A 20,669-nucleotide genomic window follows, 5' to 3' on the forward strand; every position below is an offset into this window, starting at 1 on the left:
GTCATTTCAAACTGCATTTGTTTGACATCAATGTTAAAAAAAAAATCAAGAGGATTCAATATGATTCGATTCATATAAGATTGATGAATGCATGGATCAAGTGATCAAATCTGAACTGCTCTCTGTGAGAAGTTCACCGTGTATCGGAATGCCTCCAGACACAATTCAATAACGCGATTCGGGAGGATTCAAAATAAGTCAATAAACAATACATGTGTGATCTGTGTGTAAACTCAGCCGAAATACCTATCAAATCACCAGATATTTACCACTAACCATTGGTAACTACCTAAAAAACAAACACCCAAATCTCACAGATCACCGCCCCAAAAAGTGTGTGGCATCAGGTCAGGGCAGTTTGGAGCGGACCCCTCCCAAACAACAGCAGCAATACAGCACAGTTCCTGATTGGGTGTTGGGGCCGGCCGTCAAAGGCATCCCAATGGTATGGGCGCTAACCAGGGCTATGGCGCTAACCAGGGCTATGGCGCTATCCCGGGCTATGGCGCTAACCAGGGCTATGGCGCTAACCAGGGCTATGGCGCTAACCAGGGCTATGGCGCTAACCAGGGCTATGGCGCTAACCAGGGCTATGGCGCTAACCAGGGCTATGGCGCTAACCAGGGCTATGGCGCTAACCAGGGCTACTGGCGCTAACCAGGGCTATGGCGCTAACCAGGGCTACCTGCGCTACCCAGGACTTCTGGTGCTACCCAGGGCTAGTGGCACATTTGTCTCATAGTGCAATCCCATAGGATTAATTATTTATTTTTTAAGCGGGATGTGATCTTAAAGCAGGTTCATTGCTCCATGTACCCTGCTCCAAATCATCAGGGTTTGTACATTGGCCCCTCATGATGACATACGAGATCAAAGGATGCCAGTGTTAAAAGCTAGTCCGATCAGGATTGCCGTGGGGGATGATGCTGGTGATTTTTATTTCATGAGGGAAATTACATATGGTTATTTTCGCCGGTCCATGTCAATATTGTCCGACACAGAGACAAACAAAGACTTGTATCTCTCGGATACTCTCTACTGAGTCCAAGATGAGTGCTGTATTTTTCAGGAGCATATTTAATGCCCAACCAAGGAGGCTCAAATGAGGGCCTAGCACCACTATGTTGTTCATACATTTTTCTTGTCAATGTGAGCGCGAATGTAGCGATAAGCTTGGCTAATCAAAGTCGCGCCGACCCGACTTTTACTGCGGCTAGACAGAAGTTTGCGAGAAGTTACTTGACTTTGAGTACACGTCATTCAAGGTGAATGCACATTTTGGGACGCTCCTGGAGACATCAACATCAAGCTTGAAGGATAAGAGAAATCGAAATAGCTTAAGATACAGTTTAGGGTGTTTGTGGGTTCAATGTGTGAAGTCTGACCTATAGGCACCCTTGAGCAAAATCCCCACAACTCCTACTTGCTCATTAACAACATGGATCCGAATTCACGTCAGTTGCGTGAGATAAAATCAGGCAATACCAATACTTTTTCCATATGATTGCCAAATAGCGACTAAACGGTCAAGAAAAAGAGACGTGAATGATCTACAATTTGAACTGATACTAAAAAGGAACCGAAGAGCCGCACTTGGTAGGACCTCAAGCCTGTCATACATAATGTACCGCCCTGAGGGAACGCACGCCACTATCATTGAGTTGTGATGCATGCAACGTATGCATACTGTGCCTGCACGAATGGTCCCCGGGCCACCTGTCTTGTTGTCTCCCCCACCCCACCCCCCAGGACTGTTGGTACTGAATCTGATCAATCCCCATCCTGAGGTACAGTAGGACAGGTGGTACAGAATCTGATCAACACACCTTGATGTACAGTAGGAGTGTTGGTACTGAATCTGATCAACCCACCCTCACAATACAGTAGGACTGGTGGCATTGAATCTGATCGACCCCATCCGGACAATACAGTAAGACGGGCGGTACTGAATCTGATCAACCCCTCTGGAGGTACAGTAAGACGGGCGGTACTGAATCTGATCAACCCCTCTGGAGGTACAGTAAGACGGGCGGTACTGAATCTGATCAACCCCTCTGGAGGTACAGTCGGACTGGTGTAACTGATTCCGCATTCCTAACCTGGACATACAGTTGGACTGGTGGTACGAATGCGTCTCAGCTCACCTGGATTTACAGTTGGACTGGTAGTACCGCAGCTGCTCAGCACGAAGTGTGCCGGTCAAGGAAAGCCGGGGACTTCTCTCCCTCTGGTGGTGAACAAGAAAACACGAGCCTCGTCAGCCATTTGGTTCAGTGTGACGCACGTGTCAAAAAAAACGAGGATCACAAGCTTGTGTCGTGCATGCTGTGTTAAACATTCAGAAAGGGAGCCAAGGATCTGTTGTGTTTAGGTCGATCATTGTTGAAACGAGGGCACGAAACACAGTTGCAACGACACAGAGCAAATTAGTTGGACGTGAAGTCCAAACCGAAACAAAAATAATGAATGGTCACATGAGTAAATTATTATATGATTCATAGTTCAATAATGCACCAGTTAAAGCTGGGTTAAAACTAGCGACGTGGGTGATCAACATTCACAAGACAAGACCCTCAGAGACAAACCCCAAGGCGAGAACTTCCAAGACACAGAAGAAGAAAAAACAAAGACAAAAGACAAAGCAAATTGAACACACTAAAACGATGAATAAAATAAGAAAAGCAAAGCATTTTCTTATTTTATTCAAAGAATTCAAACAAAGAGTTCAACAAAGAAAGCAGGGAAGCAAGCGTTAAGTTCATGCAGTGAGTCAAGGCAACAAGCCAGTCGGAGAGAGACTGGCTTTCTCTGGTTAGGAGAATAAGATTGGCCCCTGAATAAGGCAACAGTGGATTTGGCAGGTGGAGGAAGAAAAAGGAAGCATTAAAGGTGGTAGAAAATGGAAAAAAAACAACTACATGGTGGAGACCCCCTGTGTTGTTTCGGGAGGTTCGGGTTCTACTCACTGTCGAAGGACTTATCCCCTAAGAAGGGCTCCTTCTCCATCATATCCATAGGTATTTTAATGCTGGGTGATTTCTCATTGTAAGGGTAGTCAGACTGTTGGGATAGACACGACAAGTCGATAAACACATGACACAAGTCCTGCAATGGGCATCAAGGCGGACATCTTCATATGTCTCTGCAATTGACGTTCCTTGAATCAGTCATCAGGTCAAATGGGAAAAATACTGAAAACACTGCAACACATTTGGTTGGATTCAGGGCTCAGAGGGGAGACAACCCCGCATCATCCAGCTGTGAGCCAAAGGAATATCCATTTGGACTTTGGTCAGAACGAATACAAATGAATAATAATGGCCGAAATAGAGGAATCTAAATCGACTGGGCCATAGCCCTGTTTTCCATCCCAATATTGGGGTATCAGCAGCCAATACCACAACAAGACATAGCATGACATAAACGTCCCGACGTGTCACGACACATCACGATGACCCACTCACATCCTCCACGTCACTGTCCATGCTGCCTCTCTTCTTCTTCTTTTTCTCGTCCTCCTTCCTCTTCTTGTCCTTCTCCGGGATGACGTCGTCGAGGAAGCTGAGCTCGTGCTGAGAGAACATGTAATCCATGGCCTTCCTCACCGCCACCAGAGCCAGGATCTGAACCCATGGGAACACACACACACACACACACACACACACACACACACACACACACACACACACACACACACACACACACACACACACACACACACACACACACACACACACACACACACACACACACACACACACACACACACACATACACACGGCATCAGCAAAGTGGCATCACCAGGGATTTCTGAACATAATGTAATCACCAACTCAAATCCATGCCTTGGGAGAGCATTGGCATGAAGCTAACAAGAGCTGTTATGATCACGCTTTCATTCGGTTACACAAATATTAGTCTTTGTATCAGGTTTTTCTTTTGCTTTTGAACCAAGTATTGTCCAATGAACATTGATAGTTTTTTGGTCTTTTAGGAGACACTCTCATCCAAAGAGTGAGAATGTGTGAGTGTGAATCCAGATACATGTCATTGAGGAGCATATATAGTATATATAATATAAACTAAATATATGACCAATATTGTTTTGTAAATAAAGCAAGTTGGCTGGTGATTATTATAAAAAATAGTGTCCTCCTCTGTTTTCCATTGCAAAGTCTCCATTGATGTTTCGTGTTCATTCGTGTTGGCTAAATAAACAGACTGGAAGCATAAGCAACATTGCTGATCTTACCTTTCCGCTTTTTTCCACTTGCAGTTATGATTTTGTATAAAGGAGGGTGCCGGCACTATCCCCTCAGCCACTGCATGTGTCTGTATACATTTTGTCTATAAAGCTGGTCCATTAGGGGCTAATGGACAATTCAGTGGTCCAACTTAAGTCAAGGTTAAGGCCCCGCCCCACTACTATCCTGCCCAATAGTAAACTAGGTGACCGTATGTCAAAGGTGCTCACCATGACGGGGAATACGATGGCGGCAACGGTGGACTTTAGGACCCAGAGGAGCGCCAGGCACAGGATCTGGATGAAGGTGAACAGGTGCACCTTCCTCAGCGGCACGTGCCGCAGGTACACCAGGTCTGGTTGATGTTTAGCCGGCATCAGCAGCAGCTTCAGACGATCCATGAACTACACACACACACAGAGACAGAGACAGAGACAGAGACAGAGAGAGAGAGAGAGAGAGAGAGAGAGAGAGAGAGAGAGAGAGAGAGAGAGAGAGAGAAAAGATTATGGTAACGAGTTGAGAGCAAGGTTTAAAACAGAATCTCCTTTTTACTTTTATTTTATAAAAAAAAAAAAGGCTGGTGCTATCATGAAAAAACACACACACTTCTTTCCAAATAGTTTATGGTTTCATATAAGGTTAAGTATTAAGTGTCATAAGGGTTTTGAGTTAATGATTACTTAGCAATTACCCTTATAAAGCCTCAGAACAGTTGTTCCAAGGACACAATAAACCACCTTTCCATTGTCCTCAACCCTAATCTCTCTCTCTCTCTCTCTCTCTATCTTTGACATGTATGACACTCAGTTCACATGTTTAAATCACATGCATCCAGCACTGTGCTACATGAAGTTCATACAAGGGTGCTGAAGTAATCCAGCCATGACTTAAATACCTTTTCTCAAACATCGTCTCTAGACAGTTATAGTATAGTTTGGTTCTCAAACAATGTTTGTAAAGATATAAATAATATATGTGCATTTAATTGTATGTAAACAATAACGTTAAATCGGCTATGCAAATACTTACATTTGGTGAGAAACACGTGCTTGTGCTTCAGTTCTTTATTTTGTTATTCATTGAAAAGATTGATCAAACTTGAATATTAGTATTCCTAATCACATTATTGTGAGTAGTTGCTATTATTAACTGCTCACCACTAATATTAAAGCGTCAAAATTGACAAATCTCTAGAAAAGTACCAAGTAGACCCGGCAATCTGTCAAAGCGCCCCCAATTGAGCACAACGGGGCTAGCATACCCAAGCAAGCGTTGACCTAACTATCTCCATCTACGATGACCTCCTTGTGTGTGTCATGGTCCCACTTTGAGCCAACAGGAAGAGCAGGACAGCCTTACCTGCACACCCTTGAGGGAGGCCACGCCCATGTAGAGGAAGACTCCGTACAGCACAGGCATGGGAATGAACTAGAGGGGGGCAGAAAACACAGGGGGATTTAGCATGGGGGGTATCTAGTACTCATCAAACTAGTACACTCATTAGTAGTGGTAGGATTACTAGCACTAGGAACCTTGTGAACTTTTAACTATAATCTTTGCCCTTTTGAGGGCTTAAGATGCAAGCTAGGCTGGTTAGTCTCTTAGCTAAAGGAGCTGTTGTAAAGGGATCTAAGCATGTGCATGCATTCACCCAAAGACCTTCCATACCTTCCACACCGATATCACTTGGTTAACCCAGCATATTCATCATCTCTTCTTCTTTAGAGAGCGCCACAGTCACTCGTTGCTAAAAGGCACATTTAAGAAGCGCGAGTGATGCCTTATAAACTAAACCGCAGTTTCAACTACAGTCTGCAAAAAACCTTTCTGCTGGGGTCCCCGAGTGACCTTTGCCCCTGGTTCAGAGTGGACGGGCCACACGGAGGTCCTGAGAGAGCGAGCGAAGGCTGGGTGCCTGGGTGAAGGCGTGTGGGTGGCTGGTTGGGTGGGTGGCTGGTTGGGTGGGTGGCTGGCTGGGTGGGCGGTGGGGTGGTCTCAGGACACGCGGAGCCGGGCTGACTCAGCCCTGACAGCTCACTTAGTGCGCCCCTCCGACGCATTAGACGTTGGACGCTTGGGAACCCTTCAGCCCGGCGTTATTATTTTTATAGTTTTTCTCTCCGCTTCCCCACGTATTCAGCAAAACGTCAGACAATTAAATCCCCCCCCCCCCCCCCCCACTCTCGCGGCTCGTCTGTCTGGTGAAGGACAGAACGAGTGGCTAGCTACAGCCCCACAGACTCGAGCCCTCCTCGTTATCGCTCGGGACGGATCCGCATCGTTTTGGCTCGTTTTCACTGCGCTGGTGGACTATACTTTGCTATCTATAGACGTCCACTGCTATACGAGACACAGCTCACATTTTTGAGACCCATGCACACACACCCAGTGCCACCAATAGAAAGATACATCGCTCCCTTTTTCGAGCCGTTCACTGTGTGGTTAACCGGGTGGGACGGTGAACTACACAGGCGAGTGAAAAGGAGCGGGGACAGAGAGGATGATAGGCGATATGATCTGAACCGAAAGGTCGGGGAAGCAACACAAACATTTGTGGATTTTTTTTATGATTGGTAAACATTTTTATGGCGTTTTACCTTGAGAATAGGAGACATGAAGACCGACAGGCCGGTGAGGAGGAAGACACACAGGCCGGTGACTCTCTGCTCTCTGCAAAGCAAACACAGCAGAAAAAAACGTTACAGAAGATATGACATGTGACATTGTGGTCCATAATATATATATATCCTAGGAATCCAGACTCAGCACCCAAGTAAAGTAAGTATGAGATGATTAAAGGTGAATATAATGCACACGTTCGAATATTTTTTTGAATTAATTTTTTTTCATTCATTTCCAGATGATAGAAGGCCAGAACAGAGACATCCACTGGGCATGTGTGGAGTTCACAGACCTGTCAACATCTGAACGTCAACAGACCAGCTCCATCTGGGCTCGCAGGAGGACGTTGGTTCAGCTCACAGCTGCATTACGAGGGGCTCCACAACTCTCCTCCATCATACGACGTTTTATTTTTTAAAGCTTGCGCTTGTTTTTCTTATATCTTATTTATTTATTATATCATTGAGACTAAGACTGGTGAAGACAGAACAACATGATGGTTGATTGTTTTCCCATTATAGCAAACATAAATGTAGCAATTTGTGCACAAAGCAATACGAATGATGTGAATAAACACGTATCTACCCTGGGTAACAACACCCAGAGAGACTTCACTCCACACAGTCAACAAGCCGACAGCCTTGTTGTGCCGGGCAATCGTCACATACAAGAGAGTAGCCTGCTTCACACGCATGAAGGGATAAAAGCGCGGTCTGCAACCTCAACTCAGATTCCCTAAAGGAATTCCGGGACGGTTCAATAATATCATTGTTCCGAATATAGGACCAACGCAGAACATCCTTTCCAGGACAATGAGTCCAATGGTCCAACTCTGTGTCCGAGACTTTTCAGCAGAATCTGACCATCGTCGTCAGTGGTCCAAGGGTTCAAGTGGAGGACCCTGATTTCATCACAACACTAGGGCTGTGCGATTAATCGCATTGTGATCGCGTTTTGCGTCAAACGATCTCCAAACAAATTTAATCGAGTTTAAACTATTTATTTTATTCATTCATTATTTTTAATGACATGTATGTATATTATTTTCTATTTGAATATTTTCGATTTGAATATTTAGCATATTTTTTCAAGGCAAAATTTCTAAGTTCTCACCGATTTTTTGGCGAGAAACGCTGAATAAATGCATCATGTTTTCAAACTCAAAAATAATTGTTTGAATAATCGGGATTTCAATATTGACCAAAATAATCGTAATTATGATTTTTTTTCATAATCGAGCAGCTCTAGTGTGACGGTTCCCCTTTAACAAACAACCGTACACAGCTTCTCCTCCATGAATGAAACCATAGAAGCTCGGTGTGGGACCCACCTCACACCCAGGAACTTAGGCTGCTCCCCGGGCGCCGACGTCTCCGTCTCCATCTTCAGACTGTCGATGTGGGCGATGGAGATCACGGTGGCCGCCACGTACCACGGCAGTCCCATGAAGGAGCACACGATCATCAGGACGGCTACCCAGAACAGGTCCAGGTGATAGCCAGCCCCTTTCTGCCAGAACCAGGACAACATGGGACAGTGTTGACAAACAGGGTCACCGAAATGTAAATGATGAAGATGGCCGCGTTTGATGTCATGTTTGACCAAGGTCATAATGTGTGACTGAGAATGATGATGATAATCATAATGAATGGCGTACTGGGGCATATTTGTGCGCGGTAGCCGATAAAAATGGACTTTGTGTGTGTGTGTGTGTGTGTGTGTGTGTGTGTGTGTGTGTGTGTGTGTGTGTGTGTGTGTGTGTGTGTGTGTGTGTGTGTGTGTGTGTGTGTGTGTGTGTGTGTGTGTGTGTGTGTGTGTGTGTCTGTGTGTGTGTGTACGTGCGCACGTGCATGTGCGTGTGTTGTAGTAAAAAAGACCCGAAGATTGATGGTGAAAGAGACTTTTTTGCAACAACAAAATAACCCATACAACAAACAGTGAGAATCTTTACAGTACAGTATGCTCAAAGTGATCCTCGTTTTTTTTCGGCCTTGCCTGAACAACAGCAGGAATAATCAGAACACATTGAGGACCGTTCTGGCCGTGCTCTCTGATCGGCTGATTGATGCGATCCCACTCTCCCCATCTGTGCTCGGCGAACAGCAGCGGCCAATCGTAGCAGCCGCCAGAGATTAACCTCCCCCCCTTCAGACCCCCGCCCCCACACCCCTCCCTGAAGCCCCCTCCCCCCGCCCACATAACAACCCAACTGGCATTAGCAGCACAACGCTGACATTTCACTCTCAATGTGTGGCATTTACCTGCCTATTAACCAGCCACCCGGGCTGCCACCTGTCTAAGAACAAAGATTCAATTGAAATAGTGTTTTCTTTAAAGGTGCTATGCGTAACATTCAAGAGTTGTATGGAGAGAGAGAAAGTCGAAACAACCCAAAAAAAACATCCCCCTCCCTTTGCTCTATCCCTCCCGGGCGCTTGTTTTCACAAACCTGTGATTGACAGCTAGATGGATTCCACAAACCAATCAGGGAAGAGATTTCCTGATTGGTCAGAACTGACAACAAAGCAGGCTTACATCTAAACTAGCTCATTCGGTGGCAGGAGCAGTCAACTCCCAAACAGATATTCTCACGGCGCATTTCACTCACTAATGGCCGACGGAATACACTCGAATAACAGCGCTTGAATCGTACCCAGAGCCCCATTAAGTTTGGGTTGCGTCAATAGAAAAGGCTCACCTTGAGCTTGTGCTCCTTCCTGTTGACGATGACAGCGGTGATCTGCTGGTCCATGAAGAGCAGGATGGTGACCAGGAGGGCAGGCAGGGCTGACGCCAGGTACACCCACCAGGGGTTCCCTCCGAAGGGGGGCACGAACCACGCCCTTTTGGGACTCGTGGGCTGGGGGGTGGGGGGGGGGAACGGTCAGTACATTCAGCACACACGCAACTCCAGAGGGATGTTCACGTGTTTCAAAGGGAGAGCAAACTGGGAAATGAATTGACCAAAGACTGTTCCATATTTTTGTTGGTAGGGCTTCCCACACAGATGACCTCGGTAGCTCAGGATTTGTTCCTCTAGTCACACACAATATGTTCTCTCACAGAGGCGACCGGCGAAGTGAGCAGGAAGGGGAGCCCTTGTGATACCGCCAACTCCATCAATTAAACTGAATCAATTTGCTTAATTTCCCTGAAGAAGCCCACTCCATTACTGTTGGAGAGTTTCCATTGGGAATACACTCATCCATCCTGATAATACACTGACAGTTATTAAGGCTTTTCTTCATTTGGAGACTTGGATGACTTGTATCAGAATTACTAACGCTAAGTTGTTCGACTTCAGACAGCCTGAATATAATATACATAGTATATATATAATATATAATATACTAACATTCAAGAAATACAGCTTTCTGCCAGGATCTATATTTTTTATATAAAAAATCCAAATCCAAATCTAAATCTTTCGCATTTCAATGCAATTGGTTGCATCAGAAGCGTAAAATGAGCCTCGACTTTACCTTGAACTCGGTTGGCACAATGAGTTTGGGGGTCTCCAGACCCATCAGCATATCAACCCCGACGAAGATGAGAATGGCCAAGATGATCGCAAAGTCACTGATCAGCTTCCTCATCTAGGGGACGGCAAATACAGGACAAACACTTAGCTCCTCTGTAGATGATATGATCGTTCTGTTGAGCAGAACACCGGCTGATTCAAGTTAATGTCAAGTCAATTGTATTCGTACAGCCCTCGATCACAGTTACAGTCTCAAAGTGCTTCCCCGGCCCCATTAATATGACATCCAAACTATAAAGGGCAAGGAAAAAACACTTGAGAAGAGGGTCCCTTCCTTCCAGGTATGGTAAGGAGGCCAATAGGTGCCATTATGGAAAGATATAGCATAAACAAGTTTGTTAATGCTAAAATGACAAAAGGCTCGATGTCCAAGCAGTGGCCGAAGGGTTTCGGTGATCTCCCCGGCTGTTGTGCTAATGTTTCTCCGGATGTTTGAACTCCATCTCGTCCCGCTGAGCAACCTGCGCCGTGCGTGTGACTTACAGTGGTGGGGAAGTAGGGGCTGGTCTTGAACTTCTTCAGACACATGGAGGTGGAGTAGGTGCCGAAGAACAGGATGAAGGACATGACGGTGATGTCGGGCACAAAGCCGCAGGCCTTGCCCACCAGCTCCCCGCCGTACTTCAGGCAGTCCTTCTCGCTGAGGGACGACCAGGTGGCGTTCATGGGCTGCAAGCACAACACACAGGTTCAGCCGTCCAACTCACTCACGCTCTGTGCCCGAATGGATTGGCCACTGTAAGCACTGTAACTTTGTTTGCGGCAGTTTTTTACGACATTGATTGCTTGCTTTGGATAAACTTTGGTCTGATAAGTATACAGTTAAGGGTAAAATGTAATATATGATAATATATTTATTATCTATTTAGTATTTTTTTTAAGTAATACATGAGTGTGTAGGTGTGTGTGTGTGGGGGGGGGGGGGGTGGTACATCTATCTCAAGGATGCCTCTAGCTCAAGGCACCAGAATAGCCTGTCCCCCTATTCTTACTAAAATAGAGTTGTGTGGAGCATAGTGGGCACCGGGGAGCGAGACTTACCAGCTCAGTATTGTTCCATAACCAGACTGAAGAGCCATCGAGCGACTCTGGGATCTCAAACGAACTATTCTCTGCGTGAACACAAGGAAAAAAACAACGGTTTGAACACGTGGTTCACCGTGGACATTGGACCAGCAACCACAGCAGAAGCATAGCACATGAGACCGGCGTACTGATGTATGATGTAGGGCTACTCTGAACAGATGTGATGATGAAGACAATGAGGAAGATGAGGATTACGACAATGATATAGATGAGGGTGAGGAGGAAGATGAGGGTTATGAGGATGATGAGGATGTGAGGAATGAGGATGAGGCGGATGATTAGAAGGAGGATGGAGAGGACGATGACGCTGAGGATGATGTAGATCAAGCACTGATCCAGTATCCCCTTAACAATACTTCAGCTCAGAGGAATATGATATAATATGACGTGGTCGGCAAAATCAAAGGGGTACACAAGATGTGTTTTTATGTGTCAGGGGTTTTTCCATCAGCCATGCCTCGCTGTGAGAGGCAATTGAGGACTTCAACATAATGAATGTTTAAAGAGCACCAGCAGCTCGTTGCTGGGAGGCCCCTGAGAGCCTGCTCATCACCGTTCAACATCTGGTATCTCTTCTTCTATCTCTTGGGAACATCCACACAGAGCGTGCAATGTGATGCGTGCATGTGTGTATGGGGCTTTTTTCGTGTTCAATACATGGTGTATATGTAAGAAATTATTCATACGTTTTCAGGTGCAGAAAAAATGTCCTCTTGCGTGTGAGGGTGAGTGTGTAAGTGTTTGTTCGTGCATGAATGGGAGAGGTGTGTGTGTGTGTGCATGTGTGTGTGTGTGTGTGTGTGTGTGTGTGTGTGTGTGAGTGTGTATGTGCGTGTGTGTTTGCGTGTGTGTGTGTGTGTGTGTGTGTGTGTGTGTGTGTGTGTGTGTGTGTGTGTGAGTGTGTGCGAGTGTGTGCGTGTTGGTTAGTGCGTCTGTGTGTATTGTGTGTGTGTATGTGTATCGTGTGTGTGTGTGTGTGTGTGTGTGTGTGTGTGTTAGTGTGTGTGTGCACCTGTGTTTATCTGTTTTGCTCTGAGCAGTTCCAGGGGATAATGATGGGACAAGCTAGTGTGTGGCAATATGACGGAGAGGAAGAAATAGATAGACTGTGGAGAGAGAGAGAGAGAGAGAGAGAGAGAGAGAGAGAGAGAGAGAGAGAGAGAGAGAGAGAGAGAGAGAGAGAGATTGTTGGTTTGTCGCATGTGTGTGCATGCGTGTCTGCGTTTGTGTGTGTGTGTGTGTGCCTGAATGTATATGGTGTATGTGTGCACGTGTGTGAACGTGTGTGTGTGTGGGTGCACGTGTGAAAGTGTGTACGTGTGTGTGATATTTTCAAAGCAGCAGGGGATTAGCAATGCTTCTTGGATGCCCTTCCTCCTCCTCCTCCTCCTCCTCCCCCTCCCCCATCAGGAAGGTAAACAGAGAGGCATGCTGCGCCTCTTCGTCTCCTCCAACAACAGCCACCACCGCCACGACTCTGGGCTCACACAAGCACTGGCAAAGTAACCTTGAGGGCTCAATCCTCCTGCACACGTCTTCCTCTCCTAAGCTCAGACTCCCTTCTTGTGCACCAGGACTCAAGGTGAGTGTTCTTCCCGACTCTACAAGAGTCCTTAAAAGAGTCTTACTAACTTACAAAGGACTTAGGGCATATGATCACAATATGAAATTCTCCATTGATTATATTCACTCAGATAACCTTCAATCATCAGTGAACAAATTCAAATCAAAGTACTTCTCCTCTGTCAACTTAAATAAAAAACGAAATGCATCTCCAGCTACGGATCCCAATGAGGTGCTACTTCTGGTCACATATGCACTATTCTAAATCGGCAAGTCACGCCAGTGCCACCTTACGATTACAATGGAAAAAAACTGCAGCGCATCTTTTTCCCCGATGCAATAAACAACCACCACCCCAGAACAGCCGTTCAGAGGATTAGCAAGGCCATCCAGGAAGCCAGCGTCTTACCGAGGATGGCCGGGGCCATACAGAGGCAGTCGTACTGCGTGACGTAATCGACTCTAAAGTCAGAGTTGATGGGGTAGTGGTGGGCGAGCTTCAGCATCTTCTTGAAGGCGTCGTAGATGAAGATGAAGCTGATGAGGCAGGAGAAGCCCTCCTCGGTGAAGCGGGTGAAGTACTGCACCAGGAAGCTGGCGTCGGTGGCCACCAGCACCAGGCAGAAGAACGCCGACCAAAGGCCAATCCACAGCCGGAACTCGAGGTAGTCGAAGGCGTTGTCCCTTTAAGAGAAAAAAACCAGTTTGAATAATGACGTCAAATAAAATCCCATCCGGTCATGGTCAAATTCTTCATTCAAGAAGTTGAATGGAGTTCTCTGTCTGGTGCCCAATAGTACTGTTACACAAACACAAACACACACACTTCAAGTTTATTAAAAGACAAAGATAAGACGCTTTGGAAGTGTGAAGTGCTATCGGTTGTCGAATGATCACGCGCTAACTAAAACAGGACTTCACGGCCCACGTCGTCACGAGGATATATATAACGACTATTGCAGTGTTACATTTGTGCTATCCGTCAGTTTTTTCCGTGCATTCATTTGAAATGTGTCTCGTTGGCACAAAAAAACCCGGCCTACGAGTTTCCAGAGAGGGGATGGAAGCGGGGGACATACTTGCTGAAGTTGAAAAGCAGCCGTTCAAACACCAGCACAGGGCCTGTGCTGCTGAGAATAGTGAGCGGCTGTCCCCCGAGCAGGCAGAACAGGCCCCCGGCGATCGCTGTGCCCAGGAAGCTCTCCAAAACGCCCTGGTTAGAGAGAGATACATGATCTTTATTTTTAGACAGTTGAGTCGCCTAACGATTAGCACGCATGCTCTAATAGTCCCACAGACTGTCTGTGGTTCAAACGCGTGACCTCTGACCTGCATGTTATCCGTGGCGTCCCCAAGCAGACCACCGAAGGTGATGGCGTTTGTTACAGTGCCCAAGTAAATAAACAGAATGGCCGACAGGGCCTGAATGTGGAATGCGTCCGTGAAGTCACTGACGAAGAACGGCATTTTCCTCTTGATGTCCAATATGAGACCGCCACAAAACCTAAAAGGTAAGGAAAATGGGGGATTAGTATGATACACTACTTTGTCAAACGTTGAATTGATAAAAGAAATCGAATGATATGATAATCGTCACAATAATACAGGAACATATAAACACATCCCAGCTCAGACCTGGTCAAATGGGGGATGACTCTCTAGTGTCATCAGTTCTAAATCAAACAGTGACCAACCCAAGGTATTAGCTTACCATAATATATATGTTCCCCACATAATATAAGTGGGGAACCTTGATATTATTATGAAGAATTTAGCAGTTGGAAATATTAAGTTAAAGGTCAGTCCATCCAGCACAGCTGCTGACATTAAGAAGCGAGGCAGATCTTTTTTTTTTTATCGTGTGTGTATTTTCAGTTCATCGTGCAGAGAAGTTTAGAGCCGATGAATGCATACTTTCCGGTCTTCTTCAGTTCATCCCCTATTTCGTGACCTCCTCCTCCACCCCCGTCGTGAGGCATGTCCCCGTTCATCTGGGAGTTGTCCCCTCCGGAGAACATATTCTTTCTGTCAGAAGCACAAAACAAATAAACACGTTCAACGACAAAAAACTCCATGTTCAGTCAGACCAGCAACGGATCATCCGTGAGAGTTTACTGTGTCAAAATCAATATGATTTGATCACTTTCACTTTCACAGTTCACTTTTGTTAACCATAAACACTCGAACCACGGTTAACACTTGGATGTGTGATTCAATGTAGATTCTACCTCAGATTCACAGATTTTGTCACGTAGAATCGAACATAGAACCACAGTCCTTTATCCTACCAGAATACCTCCAATATCACGTGATACCAACATAACGGTGATGCACAGCTGTATCCACGAGCATGTTATGTTCAACACTAGGTTCCCAGAGGTCGTACGGAAGGTTAAAAGCAAGAAGAGCTGGTCCTAGCCAGCTACTAGCCATCGGTATAGCATGGTGTTCGTCAGGGAACCCTGAACAAGCTTTCATCAAGGAGTCCAAGTCAAATACGCCCTACCCTGAATTTCCTCCACAATACCCTGCAGCATTTTCAACCCATTCTTTTTTCACGAAAGTTCACATTGGTTTTACTTGTAGCAATAACACTAACGCATAAAAATGACCGTTGATAGGGGTAAGCTAAAACAGGAGCAGCCCCTATTGTGTGTTGAGCCCATAATGTCGTCCGTGCACAACCACTGTAGCGCACGTCCCACTCGGAGTGACGTATTGTATGCAGTGTAGCTGGAGACCTTTTGCCCGAGGACGGGATGGACTTTGGAGGCTCTATCCTGATGGCCGGGTCCCACTCCCCTGGGGGCAGAACGATCACCTCGTCCAGGAACTCATCGATGCCGGCCAACAGGTCCCCTCTGTCTTTGGCCTTGTAGGCGATGTCGTGAAACACCTTATCACAGAGGAACAAAACGGGGTCTTGGTATCTCATAACGGGTGACAATGTCACGCTACAAATAGGTTCCAACTCAGGTTAGGCTCTGCAGTGTGTAAGAGAATGGGGCTAAGGGACAAGTCAGGAATAAACCAGGGCGGGGTTGTCCCCGTTTCTGGAAAGTAGTGTAAAACTGGACGCAGGCCGAGGCGAAGCCAAGGTTGCTTAACACAGCCGAAGTACATTATTTTCATTAACTGGGCTACCCCAAAGCGCTAATACCCCAGTTACCAACTATGATAAGATACTAGCTGCTTTCATCTAAAACGCTGATGCCTTTGATCAGCTGTAATTAAAATACCCTTCTGTGGTGCTTTAGGTGGAAGGCTTTTGCGTTGTCAAGGAAACATCCGGTTGATCGATGTATTGGACTGTTGTTTTTAATGTTTGATTTTTAGCACATTGATTTGGAACTCTTAAAAGGCAGAGGTGTCCAGTAATCAAAAAAATTCTGCGCACTTTTGGAGCGTTATTGCGCAATAAGGATGAAAAAGACTGTGAAATAAAGGGTTTGAATGTTTTCCTAATAGAATACATGATTGAATGGTCAGTTGTCTCACCTCGTCCGACATGAGAGTAGCGATGGCTCTTCCAATCTCATGATATGCCTTTGCTTTGCCTTTTGGACCAAGGAGAATGAATAGGAATCTGGAATGAGAAGATAAATTATTAAAAGACAATCAAAAGTTTAGACATCTTTAGGTTTGTGGAGTAGCAATTTCCAGAACAATGGTTTCCAGTGTGTTTGTCTTTCCTGGTCCAACGGTCGCTCATCTGAGCGTATGAATGCTTTTGGTGTTGGGTTTCTTTCATACTTTATCTTATCCTGTCAGAAATTGTGTGTGTTCAAAATAGTCTAAGCTGAAGTATACACATACATGAAACATGCATGTAAATGCAACTAATGTATAACATAAAGGAACTGAAAATACTGCTCATTAGCTAGCTACCATCGGAAAGAGGCTCACAGATTAAGAGCACACTAAAATTCTGCCTACGTTAGTGTGCATAATTGAGTCATTTCGAACCGTTGGCGTTGCAGTATAGGGGGGGGGGGGGGGGGGGGGGGGGGGGGGACATTAATTTATTGGTTTATTGACGGATCCCCATCAGCTAAGCGATGTAGTCAGCTACTCTTCCTGGGGTCCACACATAATAAAAAAACATCAACAACATAACAGAACTCGAGACCTTTTAGACTCTAGCATGAACTCCCCACACTTGACCACACATTTAGTGTTTCCCAAGGACCTCCAGTACCTTGTGGGAACGGGCACCTCCGTCAGGGCCCCCAGCATCACAGCTTGCTGCAGGCGGACAAACGCCACGAAGGGGGCGTCCAGGAAGTCCACCTCGCCCACCAGCACGTTGGAGGCCTCGGCGTCTCTGGGCAACTTCTTCATGAACTTGTTCCTCAGCTGCAGGTGGAGCACAAAGAGGGTTAGGGGGGAACAGAGCAAGGCAAAAGGTCAGGTTCCCACCACCACCAGCGGCGGAGGACCACCCGCCATCCTTCTTCATTAAGAGGGCTGTGTATCAAAGCAGACAAGTGGTGACCCTAAGGCGACCTCCTGACCCACAACCTGCAGACCTGAGCTTAACAGCCCATCGCTTCACTTTATGTTTTCTATTCCTTCTTTTTTTTCGAATGTATATTCGGTTTATAAAAACGTAACTCAATTCTCTAAAAGCCCCTTGTTTGTTGGTTTGTTCGTCGTTGCTTCGTTTCGTTTGGCACAATCGTCAAGAGTTCTCCATGTTTAAATTAACTGCACACAAAGTTGTCTGCGGTGATCGCGCACGGCACGGACACGTGTGTGAATCTCGACTCTGTTCCAAGCGCAGGCGGAGGTATGGCGAGGTGCTCTGAATGTCATGGAGAGGGACAGGGTGGCGGCGGCGGAGGTGGGGAAACTGTGGAGCTCTGCATGTTGTGTGTGTGCTGCGTCGGCCGATTAAGGAACCTCTTAGACATGCCTTTCATCCCTCTTATGTCTACGTCCACTTCCTGGGTGGTGAAGGGTCAGAGAAGGGTCAACTACTTTTTCCGAAATCATCCGATGCATTTATATACGCACATGTATGTATTCAGTAAACTACGGTTGCATAAAGACAAAATTATATGAATGTTTCAACTATAACTCCTCATTTCGTAGCTATACATGTTATAAATGTTATAAATATAATAACAATAGGTATCCACAGATACACTTTGAATACCGAATAAATGTTAAAGTTAAAATGCCGCCGTGTGCTCGCTTGGTTTCATCAAGCGTCGCAGAAGGTAATTTCATGATTAGTCCTTGATCTCTGGTCGGCTTTACACACTCTCTTATTAGATAAACCAGTTACAGGGCGGTCAAAGGCCCTTTCAGGAGAGTCTTTCACCATGGCCTGGGATCCACTCGACGACACTTTGATCAGGTAGCCTTTCCACTGACTAAAATATTGTGCAAAGTCGAATCATTGATCCAACCGCGTTAAAAACTAAGATAAGAAACCAATCATAAACACCAGATAAGCATGTCACTTCAAAGTGTGACATGTTAGCCGGAAGCCCATATTGTCGATAATAGTTCAAATGGGTTCCAAGTGGCTAACGTTTGTTATCGCTAAAAGAAAATGTATTTCCAGTGTGTTAATGGCATCAGTGGAGAGTTTCACCGGGAACAAAGGTAATTCCGAAAGCAAAATACAACCACTAAATCACATTGAGCCTACTGCCTAGGACCACAGTCGGTCTCCTGGGTGTTCGACTCCCAGCTGAAAGCTTCTGGGTTTGTATCCCACAATGTTCACAGTGTTGGCATTCAGGGGACAGATACCCAACCACTACCTGCTCCTCCACGATATGAAGCTGAATTCACTGCAAGTCACAAGCATCTGCATAAGTGTCTGCTAATTGACAAAACTGTAACAGTGACGAATAATACAGTGAAAAGGGAGATCATCGGAAGTACATTAGTCAGGAATATGAAGAAGGCCAAAATGATATTATCCATGTGAGATAGTGTAGGTGTAGAATAACAGCATCGCCTCGCCTGCAGAGTGAAATTGGTGACAGACCTTCAGGTCATGTGACTGAAGGGCTGTGTAGTCAGCACTGCAACACCCTCAGAAGGAAAGGTAAAAATAATCACTGTGGAAGAAAACGGTGACTGCATGCTGCTATAATCCCCAATTCAGCTGAGGCAGTATATTTAAAGCTGTTTCGGGGTCTCAGACTCATGGATCGGATCTAAAAATAACTCCCATATCAGGACAAATGAATGACGTCGATTCAAATCCCATTACAACCAAATAGATGTACGGACAAAAGTAAATCTCATTGTCCCGGGCACACTGAGTATGGGGTTGGTTTGGGAAAGTATTATTAAGAAAGTCCGATGGTGGCTTTAGATAAGGTTTGGAAAAGAAGGGATTTCACCAACATGCCCATAAGGACTGTATGTAGGTATATGCATTCTTCAGCCATTTTCTGCAGCCTTTGAAGGTGCCTTTATAGAAATTAAAATTTTCCACAAAAAAAAAGTTCTAGGAAGGTCTGATCAAATCACAATTGCAAAAATCGCCTGATCACAATCGAAAAATGATTCTGTCTGAGAAACATTTTGTCCTGGCAGTGCAGAGAGCGACGCCCACGGCCAATGTGACCTGTGTGTGGGTCTAGTGGACTCTGTGCGGGAGATTCTGCATGGTGGCAGCCTCCCCTTTCGGAAGACTTATGAGGACCATCTGAACCCCCGAGACATCCCCAAATCACAGAGTCCCCAGGGGGACGTTTGGTCTCCAATCTCTGCCTACTCATGGTAGCCGTCAGCAGCAGGAGCACAGAGCTTACTGGGTCCATCTCACCCCCCCCCCCCCGCTCCCATCCTGCAGGGATGGGGCCTTGGACATGACCCGACCATGGCTCTGATTAAACAGCTACTGGGCTGCCACGCTAACGACGCCGTCGCTGTAATGCAGTGGGAATAATCAGACTTCCCGGGAAAGTGTTCCCCAGAGGACGTGAGTGGGAGTACTGCACGTGCTGCAGCAGTGTCAACATTGTAAAACATGTTAGAAACACAGACGCACTTGGGCACACCTGTGGCTGGTCCCGGGCGTGCGTTCTTGCATGTTTGTGTGTGTGTGTGCATGTACGGCATGTGCATGCATGGTCTCGCGTGTGGTTGTGGTTTTACAGTCGCAGAGCTGTTTGGGTTCAGCTGGCACAGAGATAAAGGACAATGCGAGGGTTCCAGAGGTGAACTTTAGGCACACTTTATCGCCGCGGCAAACTCCGCCACCAATAGCTTGCTGCTGATTGGGTTGTGCCACTCATCACCACCCGAGACATTTGGACCTTGTGGATAATGTATTACAGACTGGTTGGTGACGTCGTTTCAGAGCCCGGGTGTTACTTTGCCCTATAGTTCTCAAGCACTTCTCCGCTTAAAGATTTTCCAATGCACCGTAACCGGTCAGATCCGCCTTGAGACGTGTTCTTTACGGTTCCTCTGAACTTCAGACACTTCATGACGGTGATTGGGAGGGAGGGAGGGAGGGAAGAGAAGGGAAAGGGTCATGGGTCGCTTTTGTTCACTCACCTGCTCTTTCTCGGGCTTGTCTGAGATATCGTTCATGCTGTTGGACGTCAGGTTGCGGTGTGTGGGGGTGGGACTGCCTG

At 46.1% G+C, this 20,669-nt stretch overlaps 1 protein-coding gene across 3 annotated transcripts in view; it reads right to left on the reverse strand.

Annotated features, from left to right (window-relative positions):
• The window catches only part of slc4a4a (solute carrier family 4 member 4a), a 48,669-nt gene that overhangs the window by 2,034 nt on the left and 25,966 nt on the right, over positions 1-20,669 (reverse strand). For 2 of the 3 annotated variants that reach the window (XM_056592169.1, XM_056592168.1), the window contains exons 8-26: positions 20,590-20,666; positions 17,258-17,415; positions 16,558-16,645; positions 15,801-15,955; positions 14,974-15,084; positions 14,389-14,563; positions 14,139-14,272; positions 13,469-13,743; positions 11,452-11,522; positions 10,894-11,079; positions 10,352-10,465; positions 9,568-9,729; positions 8,200-8,378; positions 6,845-6,917; positions 5,607-5,675; positions 4,475-4,648; positions 3,465-3,623; positions 2,967-3,060; positions 2,145-2,227 (exon numbers count right to left, since the gene is read on the reverse strand). In XM_056592169.1, coding sequence (XP_056448144.1) covers positions 2,181-2,227; positions 2,967-3,060; positions 3,465-3,623; positions 4,475-4,648; positions 5,607-5,675; positions 6,845-6,917; positions 8,200-8,378; positions 9,568-9,729; positions 10,352-10,465; positions 10,894-11,079; positions 11,452-11,522; positions 13,469-13,743; positions 14,139-14,272; positions 14,389-14,563; positions 14,974-15,084; positions 15,801-15,955; positions 16,558-16,645; positions 17,258-17,415; positions 20,590-20,666 — 2,501 coding nt within the window. In that variant the 3' untranslated portion in view covers positions 2,145-2,180. The remainder of the gene's footprint in view (positions 1-2,144; positions 2,228-2,966; positions 3,061-3,464; positions 3,624-4,474; positions 4,649-5,606; positions 5,676-6,844; positions 6,918-8,199; positions 8,379-9,567; positions 9,730-10,351; positions 10,466-10,893; positions 11,080-11,451; positions 11,523-13,468; positions 13,744-14,138; positions 14,273-14,388; positions 14,564-14,973; positions 15,085-15,800; positions 15,956-16,557; positions 16,646-17,257; positions 17,416-20,589; positions 20,667-20,669) is intronic. The other variant, XM_056592170.1, reaches the window with a different exon arrangement.

This window comes from Gadus chalcogrammus, chromosome 6 (assembly GCF_026213295.1).
Source record: "Gadus chalcogrammus isolate NIFS_2021 chromosome 6, NIFS_Gcha_1.0, whole genome shotgun sequence".
Lineage (NCBI taxonomy): Eukaryota > Metazoa > Chordata > Actinopteri > Gadiformes > Gadidae > Gadus > Gadus chalcogrammus.